Source organism: Colletotrichum tamarilloi (genome assembly GCF_030869305.1).
Source record: "Colletotrichum tamarilloi strain Tom-12 chromosome Unknown Scaffold_100.1, whole genome shotgun sequence".
In the NCBI taxonomy this organism is placed as follows: Eukaryota; Fungi; Ascomycota; class Sordariomycetes; order Glomerellales; family Glomerellaceae; genus Colletotrichum; species Colletotrichum tamarilloi.
In genome coordinates this window covers 1,474-27,445 of record NW_026849483.1, presented here as the reverse complement: position 1 = coordinate 27,445, position 25,972 = coordinate 1,474, and the positions used below count along the sequence as shown (strand labels likewise).

The 25,972-nt window shown below is 52.1% G+C and overlaps 10 protein-coding genes across 10 annotated transcripts; 6 read left to right on the top strand and 4 right to left on the bottom strand.

Moving 5' to 3' along the window:
- Positions 1-399: 399 nt before the first annotated feature.
- On the top strand, positions 400-1,173 carry CTAM01_13609 (uncharacterized protein; the record flags this gene model as incomplete). Its single annotated transcript, XM_060529611.1, has 1 exon — positions 400-1,173. One exon carries the CDS (start codon positions 400-402, stop codon positions 1,171-1,173), a length of 774 nt encoding a protein of 257 aa, XP_060375788.1.
- Positions 1,174-1,630: 457 nt separating this feature from the next.
- CTAM01_13608 (uncharacterized protein) lies at positions 1,631-2,232 on the bottom strand (the record flags this gene model as incomplete). Its single annotated transcript, XM_060529610.1, has 2 exons — positions 1,631-1,954; positions 2,026-2,232. 2 exons carry the CDS (start codon positions 2,230-2,232, stop codon positions 1,631-1,633), a joined length of 531 nt encoding a protein of 176 aa, XP_060375787.1.
- Positions 2,233-3,511: 1,279 nt separating this feature from the next.
- Positions 3,512-6,499, top strand: CTAM01_13607 (major facilitator superfamily transporter; the record flags this gene model as incomplete). Its single annotated transcript, XM_060529609.1, has 5 exons — positions 3,512-3,934; positions 3,994-4,137; positions 4,200-4,700; positions 5,339-5,502; positions 5,629-6,499. The coding sequence occupies 5 exons, from the start codon at positions 3,512-3,514 to the stop codon at positions 6,497-6,499; spliced, it is 2,103 nt and encodes a 700-aa protein (XP_060375786.1).
- A 2,655-nt stretch (positions 6,500-9,154) lies between these two features.
- On the top strand, positions 9,155-11,713 carry CTAM01_13606 (ferric reductase like transmembrane component; the record flags this gene model as incomplete). The annotated part of the gene is made up of 1 exon (XM_060529608.1): positions 9,155-11,713. One exon carries the CDS (start codon positions 9,155-9,157, stop codon positions 11,711-11,713), a length of 2,559 nt encoding a protein of 852 aa, XP_060375785.1.
- Positions 11,714-12,633: 920 nt separating this feature from the next.
- CTAM01_13605 (uncharacterized protein) lies at positions 12,634-12,975 on the top strand (the record flags this gene model as incomplete). Its single annotated transcript, XM_060529607.1, has 1 exon — positions 12,634-12,975. One exon carries the CDS (start codon positions 12,634-12,636, stop codon positions 12,973-12,975), a length of 342 nt encoding a protein of 113 aa, XP_060375784.1.
- A 1,717-nt stretch (positions 12,976-14,692) lies between these two features.
- On the top strand, positions 14,693-15,275 carry CTAM01_13604 (glutathione-dependent formaldehyde-activating enzyme; the record flags this gene model as incomplete). Its single annotated transcript, XM_060529606.1, has 2 exons — positions 14,693-14,966; positions 15,025-15,275. The coding sequence occupies 2 exons, from the start codon at positions 14,693-14,695 to the stop codon at positions 15,273-15,275; spliced, it is 525 nt and encodes a 174-aa protein (XP_060375783.1).
- Positions 15,276-17,023: 1,748 nt separating this feature from the next.
- On the bottom strand, positions 17,024-18,391 carry CTAM01_13603 (alcohol dehydrogenase GroES-like domain-containing protein; the record flags this gene model as incomplete). The annotated part of the gene is made up of 3 exons (XM_060529605.1): positions 17,024-17,060; positions 17,112-17,934; positions 17,995-18,391. The coding sequence occupies 3 exons, from the start codon at positions 18,389-18,391 to the stop codon at positions 17,024-17,026; spliced, it is 1,257 nt and encodes a 418-aa protein (XP_060375782.1).
- An 869-nt stretch (positions 18,392-19,260) lies between these two features.
- On the bottom strand, positions 19,261-19,776 carry CTAM01_13602 (uncharacterized protein; the record flags this gene model as incomplete). Its single annotated transcript, XM_060529604.1, has 2 exons — positions 19,261-19,473; positions 19,546-19,776. 2 exons carry the CDS (start codon positions 19,774-19,776, stop codon positions 19,261-19,263), a joined length of 444 nt encoding a protein of 147 aa, XP_060375781.1.
- A 1,862-nt stretch (positions 19,777-21,638) lies between these two features.
- CTAM01_13601 (Upc2 protein) lies at positions 21,639-22,853 on the top strand (the record flags this gene model as incomplete). Its single annotated transcript, XM_060529603.1, has 1 exon — positions 21,639-22,853. The coding sequence occupies one exon, from the start codon at positions 21,639-21,641 to the stop codon at positions 22,851-22,853; it is 1,215 nt and encodes a 404-aa protein (XP_060375780.1).
- Positions 22,854-23,649: 796 nt separating this feature from the next.
- Positions 23,650-25,362, bottom strand: CTAM01_13600 (cytochrome P450; the record flags this gene model as incomplete). The annotated part of the gene is made up of 4 exons (XM_060529602.1): positions 23,650-23,815; positions 23,866-24,982; positions 25,045-25,276; positions 25,333-25,362. The coding sequence occupies 4 exons, from the start codon at positions 25,360-25,362 to the stop codon at positions 23,650-23,652; spliced, it is 1,545 nt and encodes a 514-aa protein (XP_060375779.1).
- Positions 25,363-25,972: the final 610 nt, after the last annotated feature.

The following is a 25,972-nucleotide window of genomic DNA, read 5'->3' as shown; positions in this document are numbered from 1 at the left end:
GCACGAGTACGGAGATAGGTGGCTGAAGTCATCAGAATATAAGTCAATGCGATCGTCGAAGATCGAGCCCTTCCGGCCTCTGGCGTTAATGAACAGACTTTCCAGATGTGGTTGTGATATTGCCATTGCGAGTACTTGCGGAGGCGAAAACTTCCGCGATTGACGTTAGAAACCATAATTAGTGGACCACATGCACGCCCTTTCAAACACATGTCCTATTACGTTTCGGCAGGAACTAGAGGAAATACACGGAAGCGCCCGGCCCTATAAAGCCGGTGAACCGACATAAACCGCTGTCATCAGATCAACTCAAGCACTATCAATTTCAACCCATTGATATCAACAAACAACAACGCCATTTAGCCAATTTACTGTATCCATCTTCTTGTCTTCGACACCATGCAGCTTCGGAAAGATCACGTGGAGAATAGTATTCGAGTACTTCGTCAACTCATCAAGGACTATCCCCTCGGTGTCCTTACAACAGCTATACCGTCGGCCGATCACCCTTTCATCCAGTCTAGCCACATCCCCTGGGTATTAGATGTCGAAGATGACTCTAGCGAAACCGAGCTCGGCGTCCTGAGAGGTCATGTGGCGCGCGCAAATCCTCAGTGCAAGGCGATGGTCGAGTCACTAGCGGCAGAAAACCGGACTGGGACCGGAAACGTTCTCGATCAGGAGGTGCTGGTCCTCTTCACCACGCCCGCCCACTCCTATGTCACGCCGAAATTCTACGTCGAAACCAAGCCAACGACGGCCAAAGTCGTACCGACCTGGAACTACGCTGCGGTGCAGGCGTACGGTCGCGCCAAGATCTTTTATGAGTCCAAGGCCGAGGAGACGTCGAGTTTCCTGAATAAGCAGCTCCACGATCTCTCACAGTTGGGAGAGCAGTCAATCATGGGATACACTGGTCAAGACGGCCGTCCTGGGCCGTGGCAAATCTCGGATGCCCCGCAACGGTACATTGATCTGTCTAAAATGGCTATCATTGGCATTGAGATCACCATCGACAGGCTGCAGGGCAAATTCAAGATGAGCCAGGAGTTGGGCGAGGGTGATCGCCAAGGTGTTGTCGAGGGATTCAAGGCGTTGAACTCGGACTTGGGCAACCAGATTTCAGCCCTGGTAAAGGAGCGCGGTGAGTTGAAGCAGAGATCTAAACAATAAAATTCAACTAAGATTTTATCCACGAAATGTTGTTTCTTGATCGTTAGGTGACTCTCGAACCTTTGCCCCGCGTATTTGGCGTAAATCTGGGGTTCAATACTACGGGCCGCAAGCGCATGTGGCCGGCCCGGTGCTGAGCTAGGGTATGGCATGTAGGTACGATTCTCAAGCGACCAATGCGAGGCAACGAATTACCCAACGAACCACTTGAAGACCAAACTATTGGCTGTGTAGAAGTACCAACACCGGGCCGGCTCTCAGCTCTATGTGAAGTACCCGTCCACTCATCAGGATACTCTTTGCGAACGAAGTCTAGGAGACATCCTAATTGCTCGGTGATGTCCCAAAGAGCTAGCCTCGATAACCAGGCTTTTTCGCTGAGAGAGAAAACATTCACGACTCGGTGTCATTAAGAAAATCAGCCCACAAGGTAGATTTGACCGGCGTGTCGGAATCATCAACACCCCCTTCTCGCACTTCCATGAATTTCTCGCCACTTGCTACAACCACCCGCGGCATCCACCACAGCTCCGCCATTTTCAACAATGTCTGTAGTCCATCCCAGCGAGCCCCGAACTACCATCACATCTCCACTATGAGCAAAAAATGACTTCTCGTCGGGCTCAATGACCTGTTTGTAGTAAGGGTCCGCATAAGCGGACAAGAACTGCTCGATGCTTGATACGGTGAAGTCGGCCGCTCCGTCGTATTGTAAGAGGTATTCGTCCGGCAGCCTTAGAGCTTTCTGAAGGGTCGTGCGATTTGCCTCGGTGGTGTGGTACTGTGGAACCCATCTCGGTGAGCTCCAAAGGCTCTTGATTAAGGATTGGATAATGATATCACGTCACTTACCTGAGTGTACCGATTGACGCCGTACTGGAGAGCCCATGGCACGACGAGGGGACCATGCGTGTTCGTCCAGTGATCGTGGAACTCTTGCTCCGTCATTTCAGCCTTTCGGGTGAGGAAAGTGATGATGCGCGCAGATTCGTCCGCTAGAGATGGAACGAGAAGGGTGAGAAGGGCACCGAGGCCGCACGTCGTTGACGTGAACCTCATCGTGTACGTTGGCTGAATGATTATGTGTAAAAGTGCACGAGGACCTGGGTTCTCGATCCAAGCTGCAGCCATCGTAATGTAACGACTTTCGTTTCCCTTTATACTCTTCGAGAGCCTAGAGTTCGAGAGAAGAGCCAAACTACAATTTCAATGGGCCTTGGCCTTTCGCTGAGGATCGGGGGTTATAATTCCCGTCAAAGTGGTCCGGCATCGCCAACTCCGTCTCGTTCCTCGGGCAAGCCGGAGCACATCTCTCGAGAAAGGGACATAGCTGCGATACTTTGAAGGTGATTCGTGATGCTTGATAACTTCGGCATGAACGAGCAGATCTTGAAAACCACCGACTACGATATCGAATCGTTGATTTGTTGGTTTTGAGACCCCAGTCATTTGCGGCAGGGCGCGCACGATGAACCCTGTCTCTTGGCACACGAGTTTGAAGCAGGCTACAGCATTTTGTCATTCCTTCAAATCAATTATACTTTGCGTTTGGCTTGCTGTTTCTTCCTCAAAAGGTTTGAATTACTGCTTTGTGCTGCCTTCTGAGAAAAACATTTCACGGAAAACTGAACTTGGTATCATCCGACTTCGGTGCGGATTTCCTCCCGTAATCGGCAAAGATACAAATGTCAAACCTCGTAGCCGAGATCTTAGAGCCTGTAAGTCGTACAAAATGCTTCGAGGCCGCTTGTTCTCTTCTGTGTCGCTCGACGAGCTATTCATTCCCGTGGATGCTCAACCTGGCGGCCAAATTGAAAGGATCTCCTTAGATCCGACCAGTCCCATTCTCCTCATACTCTTTGCGCAGGGGATTGAAACCGAGAAGGGATCGGCACCGTAGCCGACCGATACTCGTTGAACAACTCACTCACATGCGTTATCGGTGCGAATCAAGCTTCACCTCATGCAAGTGGCCGCCTTTGGTATACCGCTTCTCGGTCTCGCGTGCGGGGGAACGGTTGGGCAGCTCGGGTGTTTGTACGCGCGGGACAGGCCGAGGAGGGGTCGAGAAACTCTCAACGCGGCATGCGGCTCGACGGAAAAAGGTTGACGACAGGGACTTTATTTGGGATGAAACTAAAGCTTGTAATTGCCAACACTGTCGACAATCATCGCGCATCGCTAATACAGACGTATGAAACTCAGTTCCTGTGCAGGTATCTCTGACTTATTGTGAAGAGAGAATCGAGAACTGTCTACGACCACTTTTACTCACCAGGAGGCCTTCAGGTTGCCTCGTAGGCACTGTATTCAAGATTTCGACGGTCGCCCGCGTAACATGATGGCAGAAGTAACGAAATCCACGGACATCAAAGGCCTACACAAAAATGGCTCACTCAACGATGAAGAAACCGGCGGATCGCACTCAGAGGCACCCCTCGAGGTCCACGCAGACGAAGACATCGTAGCGCGGATGAACAACCTTGATCCGCCTGTGACGCCAGAGGAGGAGAGACGCGTACGGAGAAAGATTGATATGCGACTGCCTCCCTTCCTGCTCATTCTCTATATGTTCACCTGGCTGGACCGTGGGGCGCTGGGGAACGCGGCGCTGATGGGGATCAAGGAAGATCTTGGGTTCACGAGCAGAGACTTCTCTCTCGCCGTGAGCATGTTCTTTGTCGGCACGGCGATTTCTGACCTGTTTACGAATATTGGGATGAGGTATATCCGGCCTTCGGTGTACCTTGCTACGGCTATGGTCAGTTTGATGCGCAAGAGGGGTATCAGTACATGGACGAAAGCTCACTAAGCTCATAGATCATCTGGGGCATCTTTGCGACGCTGCAAGCTGTTGCCGGCGGTCCCAGCGGGATGTTCGCGATCCGGTTCTTCCTTGGCATCTTTGAAGCGGCCTTCATCTCCGGGGCGCCGTATCTGACGACTGTTCTCTACCCCAGAGCTGTGAGTTACTCCCGCAAACCTCTTGATACTTTCTTCTTGTCCCCAAAACCTAACAATCTCAGGAATGGGGCCGTCGCATAAGCGTCTACCTCTCAGCAACCCCCCTCGCAGGCGCCTTCGGCGGCTGGGTAGCCTACGGCGTCTCCAACATCTCCAACCCGCTCATAAAGCACTGGCAAGCCCTCTTCGTCATCGAGGGGCTCGTCACCATCCTCTTCGGCGTAGCCTGCATCTGGGTCCTGCCCGACCGCCCACACAACACGCACTGGCTCACCCCGCGCGAGCGCGACGTCGCCACCTGGCGGATGATGCGTGACGGTAACCGCACGCACGGCAAAGTCCACTGGCGCACGACGGCGGCGCAACTGACGGGGGACTGGCGGCTGTGGCTGAACATTGCGATTTACATGGGACAGGTGCTGCAGACGTACACGATTGCGACGTTTACGCCGATTATTGTGGCAACGTTTGGGTATGATAATGTCAAGGCGCAGTTGATGACGGCGCCGCCGTATTGTGTTGCGTTTGTCATGGTGTTTGTTGTCGGGTGGGCGAGTGATCGGGTGAAGTCGTGTTCGGGGTTGTTGGTGGGGTGTTCTGTTGTTGCTGCTATTGGAGATTTGTTGCTTGCCGTGTTGCCGCATACGGCTGCGAGTGCGAGGTATGGCGCGACGTTTTTGATCTTGTCTGGAATTTTGTCAGGTGTTACGTTGAGCGTTGGCAACATCACGAGTAATTGCTGCGGTGATATCAAGAAGGGGATCGCGACGGGGTTGTTTCAGTCTTTTGGGAGTACAATGGGCATTGCGACGGGGTATCTCTTCCCTTCGATGGATGGGCCGAGCTACAAGAAGGGGTTCTGGACGTTGTTTGCGGCTACGTGTTGGACTGGTGTTGGGGCCGCGTTTGTGACGGTGATGAATATCAGGGAAAATAGGAGGCGAGATCGGCAGTCTGGGAAACCACCTCGAGATATGGTGATCGACTATGACGAGGATGGTCAGATGGAGAACCATCCATATTGGAGGTTCTACCATTAGGCTCTCGGTAATTGATAAAGATTAGAGACATCCGACTAAGGCTTTACCACAGGTTCAAGGCGCTCATCAAGTGAGGTAATGGAGTTGACATGATTGTTTGTCTTGATAGAAGCCATATCTCTTGAGACGTTGGGTCCTTCTAGCGGCAGCTGTCCACTTAGCTCCAGTGGTGTTCCAGCCGCCCGGGACAGCCGTTGGCGGTGCAGTCTCTCTATATCGGTGCCAAAGTAGAAGGAGCGTCCAGTCGGCTACGGAATGAGGATGGGCTGGCCCTCACGGCGTCGGAGATGACGTTCCTGCAAGCCGCCGCGGATCGATTTGGACTGTAAGTAACAGACGATTGGCTGCAGCCGGACATTCAGCGAACTCGTGCCTTGGCGATGATGGTCCTTTTACAGGTGCGCAACATCAAGACCTTGGAGCTACCCATCCATATCAAAGGATTCTTAAGATGTCTCACCACCGGCGTCGGATTTCCAGCACGCTACGATGCGCTTACGGACATTCGGCTCGGCAAGAACACACTTGGAACGTTTGATGCTACGGGTGAAGATGACCCGTACTCCGGCAGCAGCGACGCAAGACGTCTGCTGGAATCAGCACCGCGGCGCGAGACAGTCCATCTTGATTTCTTCGTAGGCAACCATCAAGAGTGGTCCGCCATGGATTGGTCCAGCGTCAGGAACCTGCACTTGCGGCAACTAGAGAGCGATGACATCCGTGTGACGGATTTGTCGACGTTTTCCCATTCTATCAGACGACCGCGAGGATTGGATTGCAGCGGTGACGACGGGACGTTGCCGGAACCTCGAACTGCTCAAGTTTACCTGAAACACTCGCTCCGTGGTCAATCATCGAAAGGCTGCCACCAAAGACACGCTGGCTGTATGTTCCCGCGGACCACTCACTTCAAAGAGACGGACAACACGATCACTCAGAGTGGCTCAACAACTTTAGCGGGTTGGATGGTCCACTCTGTGAGAGTGTTTGAAGATGGAAACCTCCCAAACCTCGAATGGTTGGTCATTCCGGCCTTCGAATGTCCACACGGTCAGCAGTGTCTGTCTACACCGAAGAACGAGCTCAATAAAGGCTTTGTGCAGAAGTTCCCAACCCCTTCATCTTTGGAAACAGATGTTGCCATCGTGGTGTGTAAGGTATCGAGGAATGTTCGGGAAGGACTGTTCATGCTCCTCACGTCAGGGCTGCCCTGTAGCATGGAATTCGATGACCTCCGTTGCAAAGTGGAGATGCAGCCGGGCCACTCACCTAGCCTGAGTGCTTCTGAGCTGCAGGTGAAGCTCATTCCCTCTGCTAATTAGACCGAAAGCTTTTCACCGGAAGCTTCAGAAAGTAAACAGAGCCCCACAGCCTCCCCATCATACATTGGGGAGATAGTGGGACGATCCCTTGAATGACCAAGAGGACTAATGATAGCACAGGGGACATTGCCTCATGGAACATGACGATAGGTTTGGGTGGTGGTTTTTGCAGGAGTCAGGCCAGCGTTGTTAAGTACAACTCTTGGGAACTGAGGAGGCAACGGATGACGCATAACGTCGGACGCGTCATATTTGTTTAACAGCGGCAGTGAGATGGACATACGTTTGATGCGGATATAGAGGAATTTGATAGACGTTGTAGTAGTCTTTACTAGATAGCTTGGAGCAATCTGATATTCTGTAATGTATAATACTTGCCTTCGTCATAATGGTCTACGAATGTGGTCTTAGTGGCAATGCTGTACAGAAAGTGGCAGTCGTCGAGCATTCTTCCAGCTCACATTCAACTTGTGGAGTTGTGTGAGGAGCAACTGGCGGGGCGAATCGGAAACGGCCTCAGTCAATCGAACTGTTTGGGCAACAGGAAAGAGCAAGGGTCAGCCCGGTATCTGATCACGCTGGGTAGAGGGTCGGGACGGGCGGGAGACCGGGCTGGTGACTGGGACGTTTGCTTGTGTTCCGCGGCCGGGTCATGGACGGACAGTAGGCGGTTGGGACAGGAGTGTTGGAACTCGGACGGCGTAGACGACGAGGAATGGGTATCGCATCTCGACATGTGTTTGCTTCTTGGCGGTTGGTGATGAGAAATGATGTGCTTGCATGGTATCTGCATCTTGAGCAATATCTTGGAAGGCCATGCATGACAGCAGGGTGTCTGACCATGTCCGTATGATCGTAGGTTCGAATGGTGGGAGACATGGTGGGAGACATGTTGGCATTCGCCAGCCAGCCATAGAAGGTGGACATGTTGTTGGCAGCCCAATCTATTGGGACCAGGGATCGAAGGAGATTCGTCACATCTTTAGCCAGGCTATTGGCGGTTGGCGGTTCTGGGCGGCGGGGTCGAATTCTGTTGCTTTCGCCTATTTGGGATGCACGGTAATCTGGACTTCCAGATCTGGTTGGAAAGAGGCGGCCAGGAGGAGGTATTCACCGTGTGCTTGACTCGGGTAAAGATTTGAATGCCATGTTCAAATGCTGCAATTGTAGCATTGGGGGAGAGAGAGAGAAAGAAGAGGGGTTCTTGGACAAGTACGACGGGTCATCTGTCAGCGACGTTGGAGTGGTCCAAGCAAGCGATTGCAGGTCGCAGGTTTTCGTCCTCGGAGGAACGTGGTGCATTACAGAAGTCAGGTACCGGCTGATGAGCGAACAAAGAATCTTGTTACAGCTGTTCATCAAGAGGAAGCTTGGTTTTACCATGTGGTTAAAAGAACGGATAGAGTGAGGTGCAGTTGCCAAACATCCCCGGGCAGGTCCAGTGGTCCAATTGGGTCGAAGGGTCGGTGCTGGACGGAATGCGGCGGAAGCTTGGGCCGAAAAGCTTCAACAGGCAAGACCCAACTGCCAGCCAACCAACCAAAAGTCAATGGGAAAGACTGGACATGAACCTGGAAGGTGCGGGCGACGGGACGGGCGTGGTTGCCCTGACCTGTTGTTACATAGGGAGGTAACTACGTTGGTGCAAGTAGGTAGGTAGGCAGGTACGAGTACCCCGTACCTGCTCGTCGACGGAAGGTGTCTGGGCACGTACCGCGGTGTGACTAGCGCAAGGAGGGGCACACAAACGAGCATAGTGGAGAACAATCCAATATCCCAGCCAACCAAAACCACCGAATTACCGCCCGTAGTGGCCGGGGTCCGAACGGGAAGGTAACCCCACTGGAGCTTTCCCTTTCCCAATCCTGCGAATCACGCTGCAATGCCGGGGGTCTCCCGCCTTTTTCGACCGTCTCCGCCGTCCCTCGTCCTCCTCCATCGGCCTTTCTGTCAAAGTTGTCGACCACATCTTTGCCCGTCACATCCTCTTCCATATTAAAGTACGGTCAGCCGCTGGGCCTCGTGCCATTCACACTCGCCCATCCGACCCAGAAAAGCCCTTCATCCCCCATCTGGCTTTTCATTGCACGACCCCATCGAGGTCGCAGCCCATCCGACCCCCTCCACATGGAATAATCGCCGTCTTATCACTTATCCTCTACCTTTACACATGTCACCACGCTTGACTGAACCCGCTTCCCGACCGAATCTGTAGGCAACGTGACGAGACTGTCGATAACAGAGGTGTGCTCATCACGCCGCCCACACCCCAGAGTCAAACCACTGGGACCTCTCCACTTCGGAGCGTCTCCGATCTCACCTCCATATATCCCCTGGTGGCGCCCCCAATTCGCGCTTTCCCGTGCTCCCGTCTGTTTTCTTACCGGTCGCTCGTTACTCCGCCAAAGCATAGCATCGCATTGCATTGAACCTACTCATCTTGGCCCCGCTACCAAGGGTTCTTGCACACATTACGCTTTCGATTCTTCTCAGCTGGCTACACGATCAACCGACCAGCGAGGGGCAGGTATCTTACTATCCCGACGACCCCCAGCCATTGAACTCTTTCAGACTGCACCGTATGTCGACATAACTGTATAATTCCGCGCGCAGTCGCTCTACCGCGCAGTATAATTCGAATTCTGTCGCCTTGCAATGGCTACTCGTATCCGCGACCTGGCAGACGCTGCCACCAAAACGGCAGCACAACTAGCCAAGCGCATTGCCATCACGCCCAAACCCGACAGTCCGCCAGGTTTAATCGAAGCCTTAACAGTTGACCCTTGGTCCAAGTCTGGGAAATATGGCATGGGCTGGACTTACTTCGCGCTGGCCCTCATGGGAACAGTTCTGTTTATGCGATCTTGGCACTTTTGGCAAGACAAAATTCGCCAAGCCATATACAAGCAAGAAGTGGAGGAATACTATGCCAACCTCTACAACACGGATCCCGACTACGCACACGCCGTACATACGGGACAAGCACAGCACTTCTTCCCCGATTCCGAAGGGCTTGGCGAGAAGCAATTCAAACCAAGGGCTCACTTCTCCTCAGTTGGCTTCGTTAACGATACCTTGGCCCTCTTCCGTTGGGTCTTTTACCGGCCGATTCCCGACTTTGTATGGGGTAGCCACCGTTTCACATTCTCCTCCCTCGCCGTAGTTACCTGCGGTCTCATCGCCTTGGCTTTTGTGACGCTCTACTGCTTTCTCCAGCAACCACTATACTGGCAGAGCATTCAATTCGGTTCGCCACCCATTGCTATACGAGCCGGAATGATTGCTGTCGCATTGACACCTTGGATCATTGTGACCAGCATGAAGGCAAATGTCTTGTCCATCCTGATTGGCATCGGGCCGGAGCGCCTCAATGTCTTCCACAGGTGGGCAGGCTACCTCTGCCTGTTTCTGTCGCTTGTACATACCATTCCATTCTACGTTCAGCCAGTATGGGACGACGGTGGCATGGATGTCTTTTCTCGCCTATTCTCCGGCGGCAGCGGCGTCATCTACGGTACTGGTATAGCCTGTCTTGTGCCACTGGTCTGGCTTTGCGTCGCATCTCTGCCCTTCATTCGCCGAGTCACATACGAGCTCTTCGTCATGCTACATGTACCTGTTGGCATGGTGTATGTTGGGCTCCTATTCTGGCACACCAAGAATTACCTTGCTTCTTGGGACTACCTGTGGGCAACAGTCGGCATCTGGGTTCTCTGCTATGCCATTCGTCTGATAAACCTCAACTGGACAAGACCATGGCGACTGAGCTTCATGGTCGGAGACGAAGCGGCCATTAGCCTCCTCGCTGAGAACGCCATCAAGATTACGATCCCGACTCAGATGAGGTGGAAGCCTGGCCAATATGTTTACCTTCGCATGCCAGGAGTCGCTTTTTTCGACAATCACCCTTTTACTATCTCGTCGCTCTGTAGCGAGGATTTTCCTTCCGAGTATGGCGAGCAGTACCGTGATTGCGTGCTGGTTTTCAAGCCGTATGGTGGCTTCACGCGGAAGGTCCTCGACATGGCCATCGAGAGGGGGCCATTCCACACATACCGCGCCTTCTTGGATGGGCCATATGGAGGCATGCGAAGGGACCTAGCAGCCTTCGACACCTGTATCCTCATTGCCGGTGGGAGTGGCATCACGGCATTGATGTCGCAATTACTCAACTTGATCAAGCGCATGCGTGATGGGAAAGCCATCACGCGCAAAGTGGTCGTGGTATGGGCCCTCAAAAGACTCGAAGCCATGGACTGGTTCCGTGAAGAGCTCAGAATCTGCCGCGAGTCTGCGCCCCCAGAGAGTGTTACTTGCAAGTTTTTCGTCACTTCAGCAGTGCGCAACCGTGCCATGATGATGGCTGGCCACGACCGTCCTGCACCGAGGGCCTTGAGTCACATGTTCCATGACAAGCTCGATGGCTTTGTGGCAGGAATTGCTTCCAAGCGCAATTCCGCTCTTATCCAGTCTGTAGCACAAGGCGATCCTGACCGAGAGCAGGAATTGCGCGCCGAGCAAGAGGATAGAATTACCGCCTTACCGCAGCAGAAATATTTACAACCACATCAATACCCACCTCCACCCCCAGGACCACCACCCTCTAATCGCTTCTCTGCCCAGGAAGAGTCATTGCGTAAGCTCGAGGGCCGCGAATACGACGAGGAGGAAGAGAGAGATTCCAAAAAGCGCGAGTTCCACTTCCCTCCCATCAACACCGAAGGCGAAGTGCCGCACTTCAACTACGCACCTGCCTCCCCAAGGAAGATCCCCGAGACAAGCCCGCGAAACTCGGATGTGCCAATACGGCCTCCAGAGCTGGCTCACTTGAGGACGACCAACCTCCCGAGCGCAGGTCAAACCCGTCCCACCAGCACATTTGGCCCACCTTCAGGCTTTGACTTCGGCTTCCCGGAGACGCCTACAGAGTTCCAAAAGAGCCTGATGCGCTTTGCTTTCCCAGTGCCCCATCAGATCGATGGCGGCTGGAGCGTCGAATATGGCCGGCCGGACTTGGGATACATGCTGAAAGAATGGGCGACGGGCGGTGCCGACGGCAGAGGCATCCTCGGCAGGCGAACGGCGGTATTCGTGTGTGGGCCGCCGGCCATGCGTGTTGGTGTGGCGAACACTGTTGCCCGGCTTCAGGCAGCGATATGGGGCGATGATATGCTCGAGGAGATTTACTTGCACACTGAGAATTACGCCCTCTGAACCAGGGGCCTGTATTTGTAATGACTGGACGGAAAAGATACCACGGGTGATACATTTTACATCCATAATGACGAGCCTTCTATTTCACTTCACAAATCGATACGTGCCTGCTTCCGATATCCAATGTGGAACGTTGACGTGCTCATTCTTGTGGAGAAACTCATCTTGCAGGAGATCGGGATGAAGGAGGCATACGTAGGCTGTACAAGTGGGGAGCTTGTTTGACTTTGACGTGCTCGGAGTCGTTGTCGTCGAGGTACCTCGGTGAGCCAACATCACAGCATGTTAGGTAAACCAGCGAAACTTAACTCCAGAAACCCTTATGACAACAATTCCACAGTAAGGTAGCTAGCTGCAAGGATGCGGATGATATCTCCATTGATGTATGAATAGGCGCCAGTGACAACTCTCTCTCCCTGTGTTCATGGCATCGCCCCTTGCATAAGAGTCGCAAAACTGTAAAACATGGGGAACGTCGGAAATACCCAAGATTTAGCCCCCCCCCCCCCCCCCCCCCCCCCCCGCCGCCGCGCAAGCGGGACGCGGGTCGACCCCCTCGCCTGTGTCCTGGGCGTCCCCCCTCTCAAAAAAAAAGCAAAACAAAAAAAACGGGGGGAAGCCGGAAAAACCCACACATTTCCCCCCCCCCCCCCCCCCCCGCTAGGACGATGCATAGGGCTGAGCTTGGGTTGCTACCCTTGCAGGATTCAAGCCGGTGACATCGCGACCTCTACGGCTCTGCCATTGTCTTACAAAACGGGCTGCACTACCCGTCATTTGGCGTCTATCTTTTCACCTCCCACTCACTCACACATATCTTCTTTCTCTGTCTTGATTCTGAGACGGACTGCCTATCCAAGGCCGTCTTCATGTCTTCATCCGCGAATCACATTAATCCACCATCTGCTTCAACGACCATAATGTCGTCAAACAACTCTTCATCTCCCACCGACGCCAATGCCAAGGAGAATGAAATGTCCGGCATCAGCATGGTCACTGCAACCGCCTACCTCCGCAAACTACAGCGCGAAACTCCGCCAGCAGAACTCAGAAAGATGCTGGACGACATGGCAAGGGAACGCCAAGCTTCTCCCGAGGAACGACTTCGCAGGAAAGAAGCCAGGGCCCTGTTGGTGGCAGCGCGGAAGAGAGCGGAAGCCCATTCCGAGGAGCGAAGGGCTCAAAGAGAGCGGGACTTTGAGGCAGGGAAATGGGGGCCGATTGATATTTCGCGTCCTACTACGGAATCAACTGACAGCTAGGCCGAGAGGACTGAGTAGGAGATTCCTGAGCTTGATTTCTTTGGTGGGTTTCAACTGTCGCAACAGCTGGGCCAGCTCGGATATGAACCTTCGGAGGCTGGAGACAATTCTATTCCGTTTGAGGGGGACGGATATAGCGAATGCTTCCCTCAGAGTGCTGCTCTGCATGAATCGAACTGGATCCTTCCTTGGACGGACATTCGCGAGGAAGACGAGTAGACACAAGGGGACAAGGACAATTTCCTTCATCCCGACTTGTGTTGCTACATCGACATTCCTCTTATCGAGAACTCTGCTGGCGATGAAACATACAACGACCTTGGATGGGTGGAACTCCCTCCCGGAAGCCCAGGAAGCCCGAGAGACTCAACACAACCAAAAAGACAGAAACGGACACATCAGGCAAAGTTGACTGAGGTGAATGGAAAACAACACAGACCTAGCTCTTTTCAATAGGGTTGAGCAACGTGAAGACGTCGCTCATTTGCTGTGCTTCAGGGACGAAGTCAGGAAACCTGCGACATCGACATCGAGCTTGAACTCGTTGCGTCTCAAACATGGAGCATCAAATTGCACTACTAATTACATTAATCGACTACGAACATGAATCATTCAAATAATTCCTGTTGGACTTCGTGTTATTTGCCTTGCTCTTGGCTTATCTCTCACCCGCTCGAAACACCGCTATCACAACTGCGGATGTTTGCGCTCCGCACATTGACGATGGGGTTGATAGCGAGAACACCGGAAACTCTTGGCAATGCGCCGGCCCCTCGCCCCAACCCAAGCTTCCACATTCTTCATTATCCAACGACTGATGATCGGTCACTAGTTCAGCCAAGTGAGTGACACGATAGTTTGTTGCTGAATACTTTCCATTGCTCCAATTCTACTAGCCCTGTTACTGCTATCTGTATCATTACTGTTGCTGTTCTTGCTGCTGCTCTTGCTACCGCTACTGTTACTGCTGTTATGATTGTCTACTTCTTACGTATTCTGCGCAGAATAAGTACCTGTCGGAAAGCGCAGGGTACCTAGTTATGATAATGGCTCTAGACTTAGTAATGGTAGCTCTCAGAAGGCAGTTAATACTCGAAATACTTGTCGACTAGTATTTGATTTTATTGCCGACCGGCTAGATTCTTATGATAAATTCTCTACTCCGAAAGACATGGGGGAAAAATTCCAACCCGGTATGAATACTTGGATCCTTTGCGCCCTTGGATTGACAGCAACGTCATTCTAGCATCCCACGGTGATCTGTCAGCAAACAGGGCAAACTGGAGAAAACCTAAGGTTTGATTCGCCTAACGCCCCCGCGGAGATCTAATCAAGAGGCCGATAGATGGAGCAATTGAGCAGCATTGAAAGAAAAAGGGTCCATGCATCTCCCCACGGCGCCTATTACCTTACCGTGCTTACCTTAACCAGCGAACTAACCCCGCACATCTCCATCCTATCCAATGCTCTAATCATGACAGACAGGGAAGAAGAGGAGGAGGAAGAGGAGAAAGCTCAGCTTCCTTGTTGCCGGCACTAAGGCTAGCCGAAAGTCTCAAACACGTATAAAAACGGCGATCGGACGTTCTGTACTGTAGATTCCCCCTCATCCCAAACGGTTAAAGTCAGCCTATTCCAAACATCTCAACTTCACTACATCCTTTACTCTTTTTTTCTACACGTTGATTACTGAACAGTACATACGTCACTATACACAATGGGTTTGAAGGGAAGCTGCATGTGCAAGGCGATCAAGTACGAGAGTACTGGTAGGCTGGCCCGATTGCAACATCGTGTGAACCACGCTGATAAGAAGCAGAGGACCCTCAAGTCACCGCCCTGTGCCACTGCACAGATTGCCAAAAGGTATGAAAACCCCAATATCAGGACTCTCATCAAGTCCATACATGTAGCTAATGAATTACAGTGGAGCGGCTCAGCTTTCACTTCCAACGCCGTCGTTCCTCGTACATCTTTCAAGGTCACCCAAGGTACGAGAGGCTCCCCCAATATTCTTCCCTAAATATGCACTAAACCCCGGTCATTTAGGTGAGCCCAAATTCTACGACATCACTGGCGACTCGGGCAAGAACAACAGGCACTTCTTCTGCTCCAACTGCGGGTCCAGTCTTTATACCGAGCTGGACTTGATGGCCGACGTCACGTGCATCAAGGCCGGTGGTCTCGATGAGGGAAAGGCGAGCCTGGAAGGGAAGCCCGCTGTTGAGTTCTACTGCAAGGATCGGGTCTCGTACTTGGTCGATGTTAAGGGTGCTGATCAGAAGCCTGCTTTCAGTTGAATGGTGAGACGTGTGCGGTACACATGTAGCTAAGATTGCTTTATAGGCGAGCATTGAAGTTGCGCGATGATATGAAATGAAGTAAATCATTCCTAGTATACCCAATTGTCTCCTATAATTGGTGGGGTGAGACTTTCCCAAACTAAACTGTCCCATCTCAAAATCTCAGGCTCAGCATTAGAACACCCTTCCCGTATACAAAACAACTGAAACCTTGAGGCTTCATTGCCACGGAATTTCATAGTGTCAAGACACCTGATCCAACTCTTTACACTCAGCTGGCCGAACTTTGGTCGAACTCTGAAATTACCCTCGCTGTTAGGAAATAGGGAAAGATGCAAAGCGGATTGTTCCTTTTCAAGCAAGATCTGACGCCCATCCAGAATTAACTCATAAACAGTTGGGCAGCGTGGGCACCTGACGAGATGTCGACATGCATTGTCGCCGGCCATGAATCTGCCCATCAAATCGGGGCTGGAACGATCACGACACGCGCAGCACCTGCAAAGTTCTAAGACTTCGGGACTGTGCCAGTGCCAAATCTTGCCCCTGTCGAAGAGGTTTTGAAAGCAGATACAGTATCCCTGTTCGAAGGCCCGCATGAGAAAGGTATCGCCAAAAGCCAGGTGAGGGCATAGAAAATGACTGAGCGGCTGTAGCCCCCGAAGAGATTGCTGAAGACGCTCTTTGGTGAGCACCTCCCCTCGACCGATCTTGCAGATGGGAAGTTTCCATCGTGCTATCAATAGGGGTTGCTAATACCGTGCACCCAAGTCCCACGGGACATATAAATGCCAGGGGCCATTCCGCCACCAAGCTTGAACACCGGGGCGCATAGCTGGCATTCAAATAATTGAATGTAATAATCATCGGAGTCCAATCTTGTTGTAAGTGTGTCCCTGTACATCTTTTTGAGTGACTGGTGATAGTGTGGGCAGATAATTAGCTTCCCTTCCCGTGGGATGCATAACTGGGTTTCTGGAGTCGACATTCCATCCGAGAACCAAGATCTCAAGTGCTTCGTTCTGCAGTATACGCAGAACAAGGCGTCGATACAGATTAATAAGCCTTTGTATCTTCTTCTCAGCGCACGCAAAGCGCAGTCTTTGCAGAGAACCCCCCTTTGGACACGCTCTCTAAAATCTTTTCTGTCTGAGTACGAGAGCTGCCGAACGTCGAATCTCATCAGCATCTGTCTCTTTTGTTGAATTTGTCCTTTAATAGAGGCCGCCTGTTTCTTTGAATCTGCCAGGCGCAAGAACAGTAGGCAGGCCATCAAGACAGTCATCAATCGTGATATGAGGGACTTTCCGACGTCCTTGCTTTCGGGCTCTGCAGGTGAGTCCTTAATATGATACCTAGCAAAGGTTCGGTGGGAAAAGGCGTGCACAAAGATTGCCGAAGACTGTTGAAAGAAGTAAAGATCATCTGGAGACAAGAGATCCATTATTTCGAACAGGAGTTCTGTTGGAAGTCGGTGCAAGACGGACATTTGCGTGCGAGTCTGGCTGACAATGTAAATACTCCAGTCTCGAGTTGTATGAACAGTGTAAAAGTTTATGGAATGGATAATACAGAGTAAGTCGAAGAGTCAGCAAAGAGGTATGAGTGAAATTGAATTTCAGGTTGATGTACCATTATTATGTACTATCTAGTCTCCCCTGTTGTAGTGCATTGGTAATGGCACCCATTATTTACGTAAAAGGCTCTGGTTTCCATAAGCTTATATCGCCAGAGAAGAGCTTATCCTAGTGCAATCTTGCTCTCTTGGCTCTTCCAGATGACCTGTCATTTAGTGAGTATCATGTTTCAACATAGTGCAGGTATGAAGCTTACCGCATTTCAGTGCCCCCTTGATTCTTCAACTCCGCATCCTCATCCCATTCATAGTCGTCCCTCCCCTCCTTGCCAGCGCCACGGAACAAAACTTTGACTTCGAGCTTCTTATCAAACCTCTTATACGCCTTGGGAGCGTCATCGAGGTCGTACTCTGCCGTAGCAATGAAACCAGGTCTAGCCTGTCCGCTCTCAACCAGCTTCACCAGCGCAGCAAACGTCGGCTGCCCCTGAACAATACCGCTCTTCATCGTCAGCGCCTTGATCCAAAAGTCACTAATTGGTAGACTGAGGTTCTTCTTCATCTTATCTGCATTGGGCGCGCCCACGCTCTTCTCCTGGGCCCAGTAGACGCCAGGTATCCCGATCCCGCCGCCAACAGAGGTGACGGCGATGGCTTCACGTAGGATGTAATCTTGCTGCGGCTTCAGCTCGGCATTGACGCACTCCTGCCCGCAGCAGTCGACACTACGGTTCACGCCGCCGGGACGGAGAGCCAATATCTGCTCCGAGGCCGAGGCACCGCCCTTGGTAAAGTTGATGGGAACGGCACCGATGCTGGCGGCTTTGGCTAGGCGCTGTGGAATGTGGTCCACGACGTAGACTAGGCTAGCACCGCGAATGATGGCGCTATAGGCGCAGAGCAGGCCGACGGGACCGCCACCAAAGACAGCCACGGAGTCGCCTGGCTGGAAGCCCGACCAGTTCAGCCCTTCCCATGCGGTGGGGAAGATGTCGCTGAGGAAGAGCCACTCCTTGTCGGAGAGCTTTTTAGGAATCTTGATGAGGGAGCTGTCAGCGAAGGGCACGCGGACGTACTCGGCTGGAATTAAAGTTAGTTTCATTCTATATTTTTGTAGTAATTAGTGGCGCAGATACCCACCTTGGAGACCACCTAGGTCGCCAAAGTCTTTGCCAAGACCGAATCCACCAAGCTGAGGAAAGATCTGGTTGTCAGTGTCGATGACACCGTCTTCGGGAAGGCCAAAGACGACAACGCGATCACCGACTTGCAGATTGTCGACGGCATCCCCTACTTCCTCGACAATTCCCATAGCCTCGTGGCCTACGGGGTAGGGCACTTCGGCGCTGGACATGATGCCATGGTAGATGTGAAGGTCAGTGCCGCAGATAGCAGATGTGGTAATGCGGACGATGGCGTCTTCTGGCTCCTCGAGACGCGGGAGTGGGATATCTGCTTTGACAGCCATCTCATAGGGTTTGCCTTCCCAGACCACGGCGCGCATGGTCTTGGGGCGTGAGGTTTGATGATTGGTCATGATTATTGTTTTTGAGGAATTGGAAATGGTATGAGAGAAAGCTCAGTAATTGCTCGGTCAGGTATCTGCCTTTGTGGGCCTCTTTATAGATCTTTGCCGCGATTGATCGAGAGACGATTTGTCAGATGCTCATTCTTTCCTAGGCGAAGAGGAGTACCTTTTAGAACCGAATGGGACATATCTGACCCCTTTCTCGACCCCATCATCCCCGACTTGTCATTTTGGTGGCGGAAAATGTCACCTGAGTATGAATAGCCAATTCCCCAGGCTCAAACGTCGTCATCTGGGCAGGGGTCATCACCGAATATGCTCGATGTAGAAAGGCAACCATGCCAAGAATGAACCCCGTGAAGCTGCTTTGAGTACGATTTATCCAATTCAACTTAGTCAGACGTTTAGCGAAAGCTGAACGGAAGTTCTTCCTCACACAAGATGGTGCGCAGCCTGTATTCGATATCACGTAGGGCTGACCGTGTTACCCCGGCGGCTCTTAGTCTCAGGGGTTGTGGTAAGCTGACAGCAACCCCTTCCATGTTAGGGCGCCCGGCAACTACGCATGAACGACTGACGGCCCTTGCCCCTGTTAATATTCGATTGAAAAGTCCGTACGAGAAGGGGTTGAAGCTGACGTGAAGGTACCCGCGTAAGGCACGTGAGCCCATCACAGTCATGGTTTGGGTAAAGACATGAATGATGAGTCAAATAGGAACAGCCTGTCTCAGTAGGAGTGGATGTGCATTCGAAGGTGCGCGCAGCAACTCAGGTGTCTATGGTACAGGTAGTATTACAAGAATGGAGTCAATTGCATTCCTCTGGGTCGGAGACTGAGTGCACGACAATGGACTTTATCTCAGTGGAAGCGCTTAGGCTTAGAAACGAACGCGACCCTTGGTGAAAGCCAAGGCGAGCCAGCCAGCAATCAGAGCAAGGCCACCAATTGGAGTGACGGGACCGAGGAACTTGAGATCAGGGTTGAGGATAAGGGCGTAGATGCTACCGCTGAACATGGTCGCGCCGGCGGTGAAAAGACCGGCGGCGAGGGGGTTGGATCGAGCGATGAGAATGGCAACGGAATGGACGAGCTAATGATTGTCTTAGGGTCAGCTACTGATCTCAATGATGATGATAAGTGAAACAAGATGAGAGCAACTCACTTGATAGTGAGCGGCGGTGGACCAGCTGGCAATCTTTGCGGGATCAGAGATGCGGTTCTTCAGGCCGTGGGCTCCGAAGGCTCCGAGACCGACGGCGGTGGCGCCGAAGATGGCACCGACTCTCCAAAAGGCCTGGCTGCTCATTGTTTCTGTTTCCTCGGCGGTGGTATCGGGATGGGTATTTCGTGATGGCAAGAGCGAAGTCGTCTCGTTTGCTTGAGCGCTGGACATTGGGGACGTGAGATGAGAGTGAGATGTGAGATGAACTGGTGAGATTCGGTGGTTCACTTCTGAAAGTTACGTGATGGGCCGGCGGGCTGAGAGCGCGAAACACCGAAGAGCGACCCCTTGGCATTTGCTTAGATAATCAAGCTGCAAAGTATTGCCAGCTGGTCCCGACTGGCGCGGCACTTCAGTTACTTATTTTGTCTCCAGGCCTTGGCGACAAGTTTAAGAGGAAACACTGGGACAAGAAAGGGGAAAGGACCTCTTGTCTGTCTACCATTATAGAGCAGAGTCCCTTATTAGCCGGCTCGTTCGGTTCGGGCTTGGTATCATTTGAATGCCGGGCCGGTATCTGTGGACTCGGGGGTCTTCCGTGCGGAGCTCCCGCCTGCGAGTTGAGCTGTCAACTCCACCAGGGCTCAACGCGGCACGATTCCACCCACACTAGGGCAATCTCTCGCTCGCGCCTTCAACAATTCAAATGGTCTGGTGGTGTAGTTGGTTATCACGTCAGTCTAACAAGTTGAGACTCTCTCACGATAATCTCACTGTTCACTGAAGGTCTCCGGTTCAAGTCCGGGCTAGATCATCCTCCTGGGCGATTGGTTTAGTGGTATAATGACCGCTTAGCATGCGGTAGGTCCTGGGTTCGATTCCCAGATCGTCCATTCTTTTGTCGTAATCGTGGGCTGGACTTCAAGATTGTTTAGTGACGTTGTTTTTGATGTCGCGGTGGTGGTTTCCGTAGGTGTGGGCGAAAGGCTACTCTATTTGAAGACAAATCTTTTTCCCGTTGAGAAGTCTTTGTCATACCAGAGGAAATGCTTGGACCGAAAAGTTTCTGAGTTGAAGAGATAGAAGGAGAATAAGACAATCTGCCAGCATTCAACTCGGGTTCATAATGGGAGACAGAGGGCAATAACACCATAGATGTCCGTGAATCAGAATATTGAGGACACTGGTGCCCACCGACATTGTGGACCAGTCCGTACTCAGAAGGCTCTAATTGGTTCGGGTTTGGACTGCCATCGACTGTCCAATCGCTCACTTTACAGTACGCGCAGGGATAAATACGACGGACGCTAAGGCAGGCGCTGAGCTTCTTCGAGGCGTGTCACCCAGTGACGATCTGATACATCCGGACTGTGGATGGCGTTACAAATGAAGATATTTCATTGTTCTGCTGAAGTGATGCCTGAATCTTCGAGGCATACGTAGAATGTTTCATATTTATAGCTAATTACACGAACCACGTCGGCTTGCTTGCATCTTCTCTTCATGGGTTGTCACTTTGAGTTCGACCAATCATCAGACGAACCGTCCAACGAAACCACCTTTGGACAAACGGACATTACGAGATCTCGCTAGCAGCTCACGATGTACGCGTATTTCGAATTCTGTACGGATGATTATGCCTTCACGGTTTCTTCAGATATTTGACGCAGGACAGCTGAGTATAAAATCTCTGATCATCTTGAACTTCTTTTCGCGACATCAACGTTCTCTAGTAATCGCAATCTCGTCAGAATCATACACTCCCACTCACTCCATGAAGTCGAGCGAGCTGAAAAGGCGTCTTCGGTCGCACAGTGCGTGGTCCAGGGATATGCTTGTTAGCGGGGCTTGAGATTGGACCGAGACTTTAAAGGAGTCTTTCTGCCCTTCCCGATCATGTTTCCGGTAATAATTCATTCGGTGGCTTGATTTCGTTCTTGCTTCTTGAAGCCATTCCATCTCAGTGTATTCGCATCAGACGGGCTGCTTTTGCTTCACATTCGCCCGAAACTTGGGAGTGAAAACTCCTCGAGGAACATTGGCAGTTTTGATTACGCCACTTCGCCCGCCTGTCACCGGAAGCTCTTGGCAAAATGCGCCAGCGGACACCTCATCGAAAGTCAAGATTTGGGTGCAAAGAGTGTAAGCAACGTCATGTAAAATGCGACGAGTCCCGGCCGGCATGCGTCAACTGCACGACTGCTCTCAGGAGATGCTCATACCTCGACACTGAGGCGGCAGTACCATCATCGTCCACGTTCTCGTACCAATGTCCGAGCCCAGCAACATCAATAGGGTCATCAACAGCAAGCCCGGCGGTGCCCATCACCCCGGAGCAAGCGACTTGCCGCAACAGCCATGTGCCGACAGAGCCATACGATCTCCGGCACATGGAGTTGCTATACCATTTCGAGCATAACTTGGGCTACAACCAAGGGTTCGGCGATACTCTCACGCGACAAAAGTACCAGCAAATGTCACTGAAGCAAGCCTTCCGGGTGTCATTTCTGATGGACGAGCTTCTAGCTATAGCTGCAGCACACAAGAGCACTTTGCCGGGAGAAGATCAGGCTTTCTACCGCAGCGAAGCAACACGACTACAGACGAGAAGCCTTTCACGTTTTACGGTGGCTGACGGCGATCTGTCTGATGAAGACTTCCTTACAGTATTCCTGTTTTCCACCTGGCTCGGTCAACACGTTCTCTTCGACACGTTCTCGATACCCGCTGATCTTCCAGTCACTCTGGATAAGCTAGTCCACTGCATGGGCCTCCATCGGGTCGTTCGGAGCGTCGTAGGGGGCTCGTGGGACAGGCTCCGGTCTCACTTTGATACCCATCTAGGTGCAGGGAGCCGCTTCGTGCAGAACATGATCATCAGAAGAGAACGGTACGAGACAGGCAACGAATGTAGACATCTGTTGCGCCTCTTTGAATCGAGCGACCTCAACGATGCATCCAAGGCGGCGTGCCAGGAAGCAGTCGAGCACCTGCAGCTCATGTTCGACATTCATCGCAACACAGACATACCTGCAGGTCGGCGGTACAGCACTGTACAGGAGTGGTCAATCCGGGTTCCAGCCGAGTACGTCAGCCTGCTCGACCAAAGACGGCCCGAGGCGTTGGTGGTGCTGGCATATTGGGGCGTGTTGATGCATAAGGCGAGAGACTGCTGGGCGTTCGGGGCCGCGGGACAGAACCTCGTAAGGTCCATTGCAGCTCATCTTGGGTCGTATTGGGGGGAGCTATTGGCGTGGCCAAAGGAGATGACAGAAGCCCCTGTAATTTCGATATCAGGCCCAACTTGAGCCCGTCATGAATAAAGGTCCGTGAGGCGAGTGATGGGGATTAGTATCCAAGAATCAGCTTTCTTCGCCCAGTTTGAGGCGTGGATCGAGGCCGGATGACAGCTATCTTCGTCCTGTGCTCAATTGTGACATGCTACATCTAAACTTAAATGCTGCCAACCCCACGAAGTCTTACTTTAGCAGCTGCACATCCCCACCTATCAAAGACCCATGCTGAATTTCTCTTGAATTATGGTAACAAAGGACCACTGTATAAGCTACATGTAGTACGGAGCAAGCTCATGGGGCGGGATCATGCTGGCTTCGGCACGATCTGTGAGGGTCCCGCCCACGTGTTTCCAACAAGGAGTGAAGCAGCCTGAGTATTCGTCAGCTCTGCCTGGAAGACCAGGAGAAGCGGGATTACATGATTCTATCTCTGCTGCAGTTCTCCACCCAAATTATAATGCACTACTTCGATACAACGACACCGTCCAGGCCCTAGGGGGCCCAGGCCAATGTGCCTCTGCATGACAATGCCGTGCTCGCTCATGGAAACTTGGTGCTAGCAGCGAGTGAAGACACAGATGAGATATTGCTTGCAGAATGTAAAGGTATGTGATTTAGGGTTCTCAAGTAATATGTACACGCTTCATTCCCTTGTAACATTGAACGACCATACTGAAAAACCCCCAGACCAATCTTCACGCCGTATTGACATCTGGCTCAGGTTCATCATGGCAGGCATAGTGACTAGGTCCTTGCTAATAAAAGATCACAGAAAGTTTTTCTCAGAAGGAGTCATGCCTATGCCCATTTATGGTGACTTTGCCCGTGCGGAAAGATACACCTTCATCTCTGTCTTGTGCCAGGTAGTAAACATCTTTTGCCTCCCTAACCAGCCTGCACTATCAGCGTGTAACTTCATGTCAAAGTTCCACACAACGCGGGCAATGATTGTCCGGATCTCGGCATAAGCCAGACTATGAAGTTGGTCAGTCACATTCACTCAAAGGAGGGGTCTGAGACCTACTTCTTTCCAATACAGTTCCTTGGCCCGAATGAGAATGGCTGGGCTGCTAACTTCTGGTCCGACTCAAACTTCTGGTCCCCGAGCCATCTCTCGGGATGAAACTCATCGTGCTTACTGAAGTGAATCGGCGATCGGTTGATGGCCAGGTGGTGAACGCCGACTGAGTACCCGGCAGGGACGAACTGTCCACAGACCATTCTTCCGCCATCAGGGACCACGCGAGGAAATGTTCCAGGGCCGGGAGGTCCCAGTCGAAGGGCCTCTTCGATGGCAGCGTTGAGGTAGCTCAGTCCAGCTGTGCTCTGGATGGTAATGTCGTCTTCGTTCTCAAAAGTGTTACGGATCTCTGAAGTGAGTTTGGCCAGTGTTTGCGGGTTCTCGCAGAGGAGATAGGTGGCTGCGGTCAGACCTGTCGCTGTAGTCTCACTGCCGGCGACGATAAGGACCTGGGCAGCGGCATAGATCTCCTCGGTTGACATGCCCTTATCATCGCTCCCTTGCAAGATGTAGTACACTATGGATCCCGTTAGCAACCTGCCTTGATTGAAGTTAGCAGATGTGAGCCTACTGAAGTCGGGACGATCAGTCTCTTGCTCAAGACGGCGGTTCACACGCTCAACACCAAACTGGAACTGGGCCACTCTCGTCTTGATGAGGCGGCGGGGAATGAGAAGCAGAAGCATCTCAGACAGCGGTGACGGGAATCGACGAGCAGCACGAAGGTAGGTCCCAGCCTGGAAGATATCAAAGACAGCATGCAGCCACCAGTGCCACTTAGCATCGCGCAGACAATAGAATGGCTCGCCAAAGGCTAAGTCACCAATAATGTCAAAGGTGGTAAAGTTGTACCAGGAGTTCATGTCCACGACAGCCGCGGACTCTGCGCTCCCACTGGACGCCTGCCCGTGGAGCTTATGGATGAGAAGCTTGACATAGCCGGTGATGACGGACTCTTGAGCCTTGAGGGCCTTGTCCGAAAAGGCAGGATTCTGGAGCCTGCGCATACGCTTGTGGCCGGCATCGTCGGCTGTGAGAATATTCTCGACGCCGTTGACATTCTTGTTCCACCACTGAGCATCTTTCTCAAAGTTACCTGTGCCCTCCTTATTGGGGAAGCCTAAGTAGGCGTTGCGTTAAAATGACTGAGCGCCAAGATGATGCTGATCCTTCTGAACGTACCATATATCGTTTGCCAAGCCTGACCAGAAGTGTAAGACAGCTCGCCGGGGGCGATACGAATCACTTCTCCGTACTTCTCGTGCCACTCTTTGACCTTCCAGTGGCTTACCCCGCGAACGTCAAAGAACAGATAATACGCCCTCGTCACACCGGCGAGCTTCGGACCGGGGTAGCGGCTGAGTGGGTGTAGGAAGGCATTGTAAACGCTCTTTGCCACTACTCCCAAGAATGCCTGCAAGGTGCCCTGAATCAGTAGTCTGTCTCTGCCAGTCTCATGACCATACCTACTGCGAGAGCTAGAAGTCCCAGAAGCGCCATTTTTACCACCTTGGTCAGTTGTGGTCGTGAGACCCCGCTGGTCGTATTATTGCTGGCGAGGGGTTGTTGAGGAAACAATTGGATCAAAAGAGCAACAGGGCAGGGCGAGTCTCCCACGAGAGAGCACGAGGGTTCATACAAGGAGGAAATCGGGATGTGGAAAAGACGGCATGGCAACCCCAAAAGACCCCAAAGGGGGGCGATTGTTCGACGATATGACGCATAGCGGTACTCGTCGGATCGCTTTACGCCCGCATCACGAGTCAGATGGTAAGTCCCTATCAAGGAAACGAATCGTACGCGGTCCAATTGTACTTATCTTTTCCAATTAAGCAAGGCTTGAACTTTCGGTTGATATGTTCCACTGTTAGCGTAACCCCACGGCCGAAGCATTGGGAATGAGAGCGGATATGCCCGAAGGTGTTTGAGCTTGCTTTCCTTCTTGGCAGGCCGACGTCGATGCTCATCTTGGCTTCTGGGGTAATCGTGGAGTGTGCCATGACTCGTCGACAGTCCAGGTCAATTTATTATACTTTGACCGAGTGCCGGGCCCGGTTTATCGTGCCGATATGATAGATACCAAAGCTTCGATTTGTGGAGTCTTCCTCAC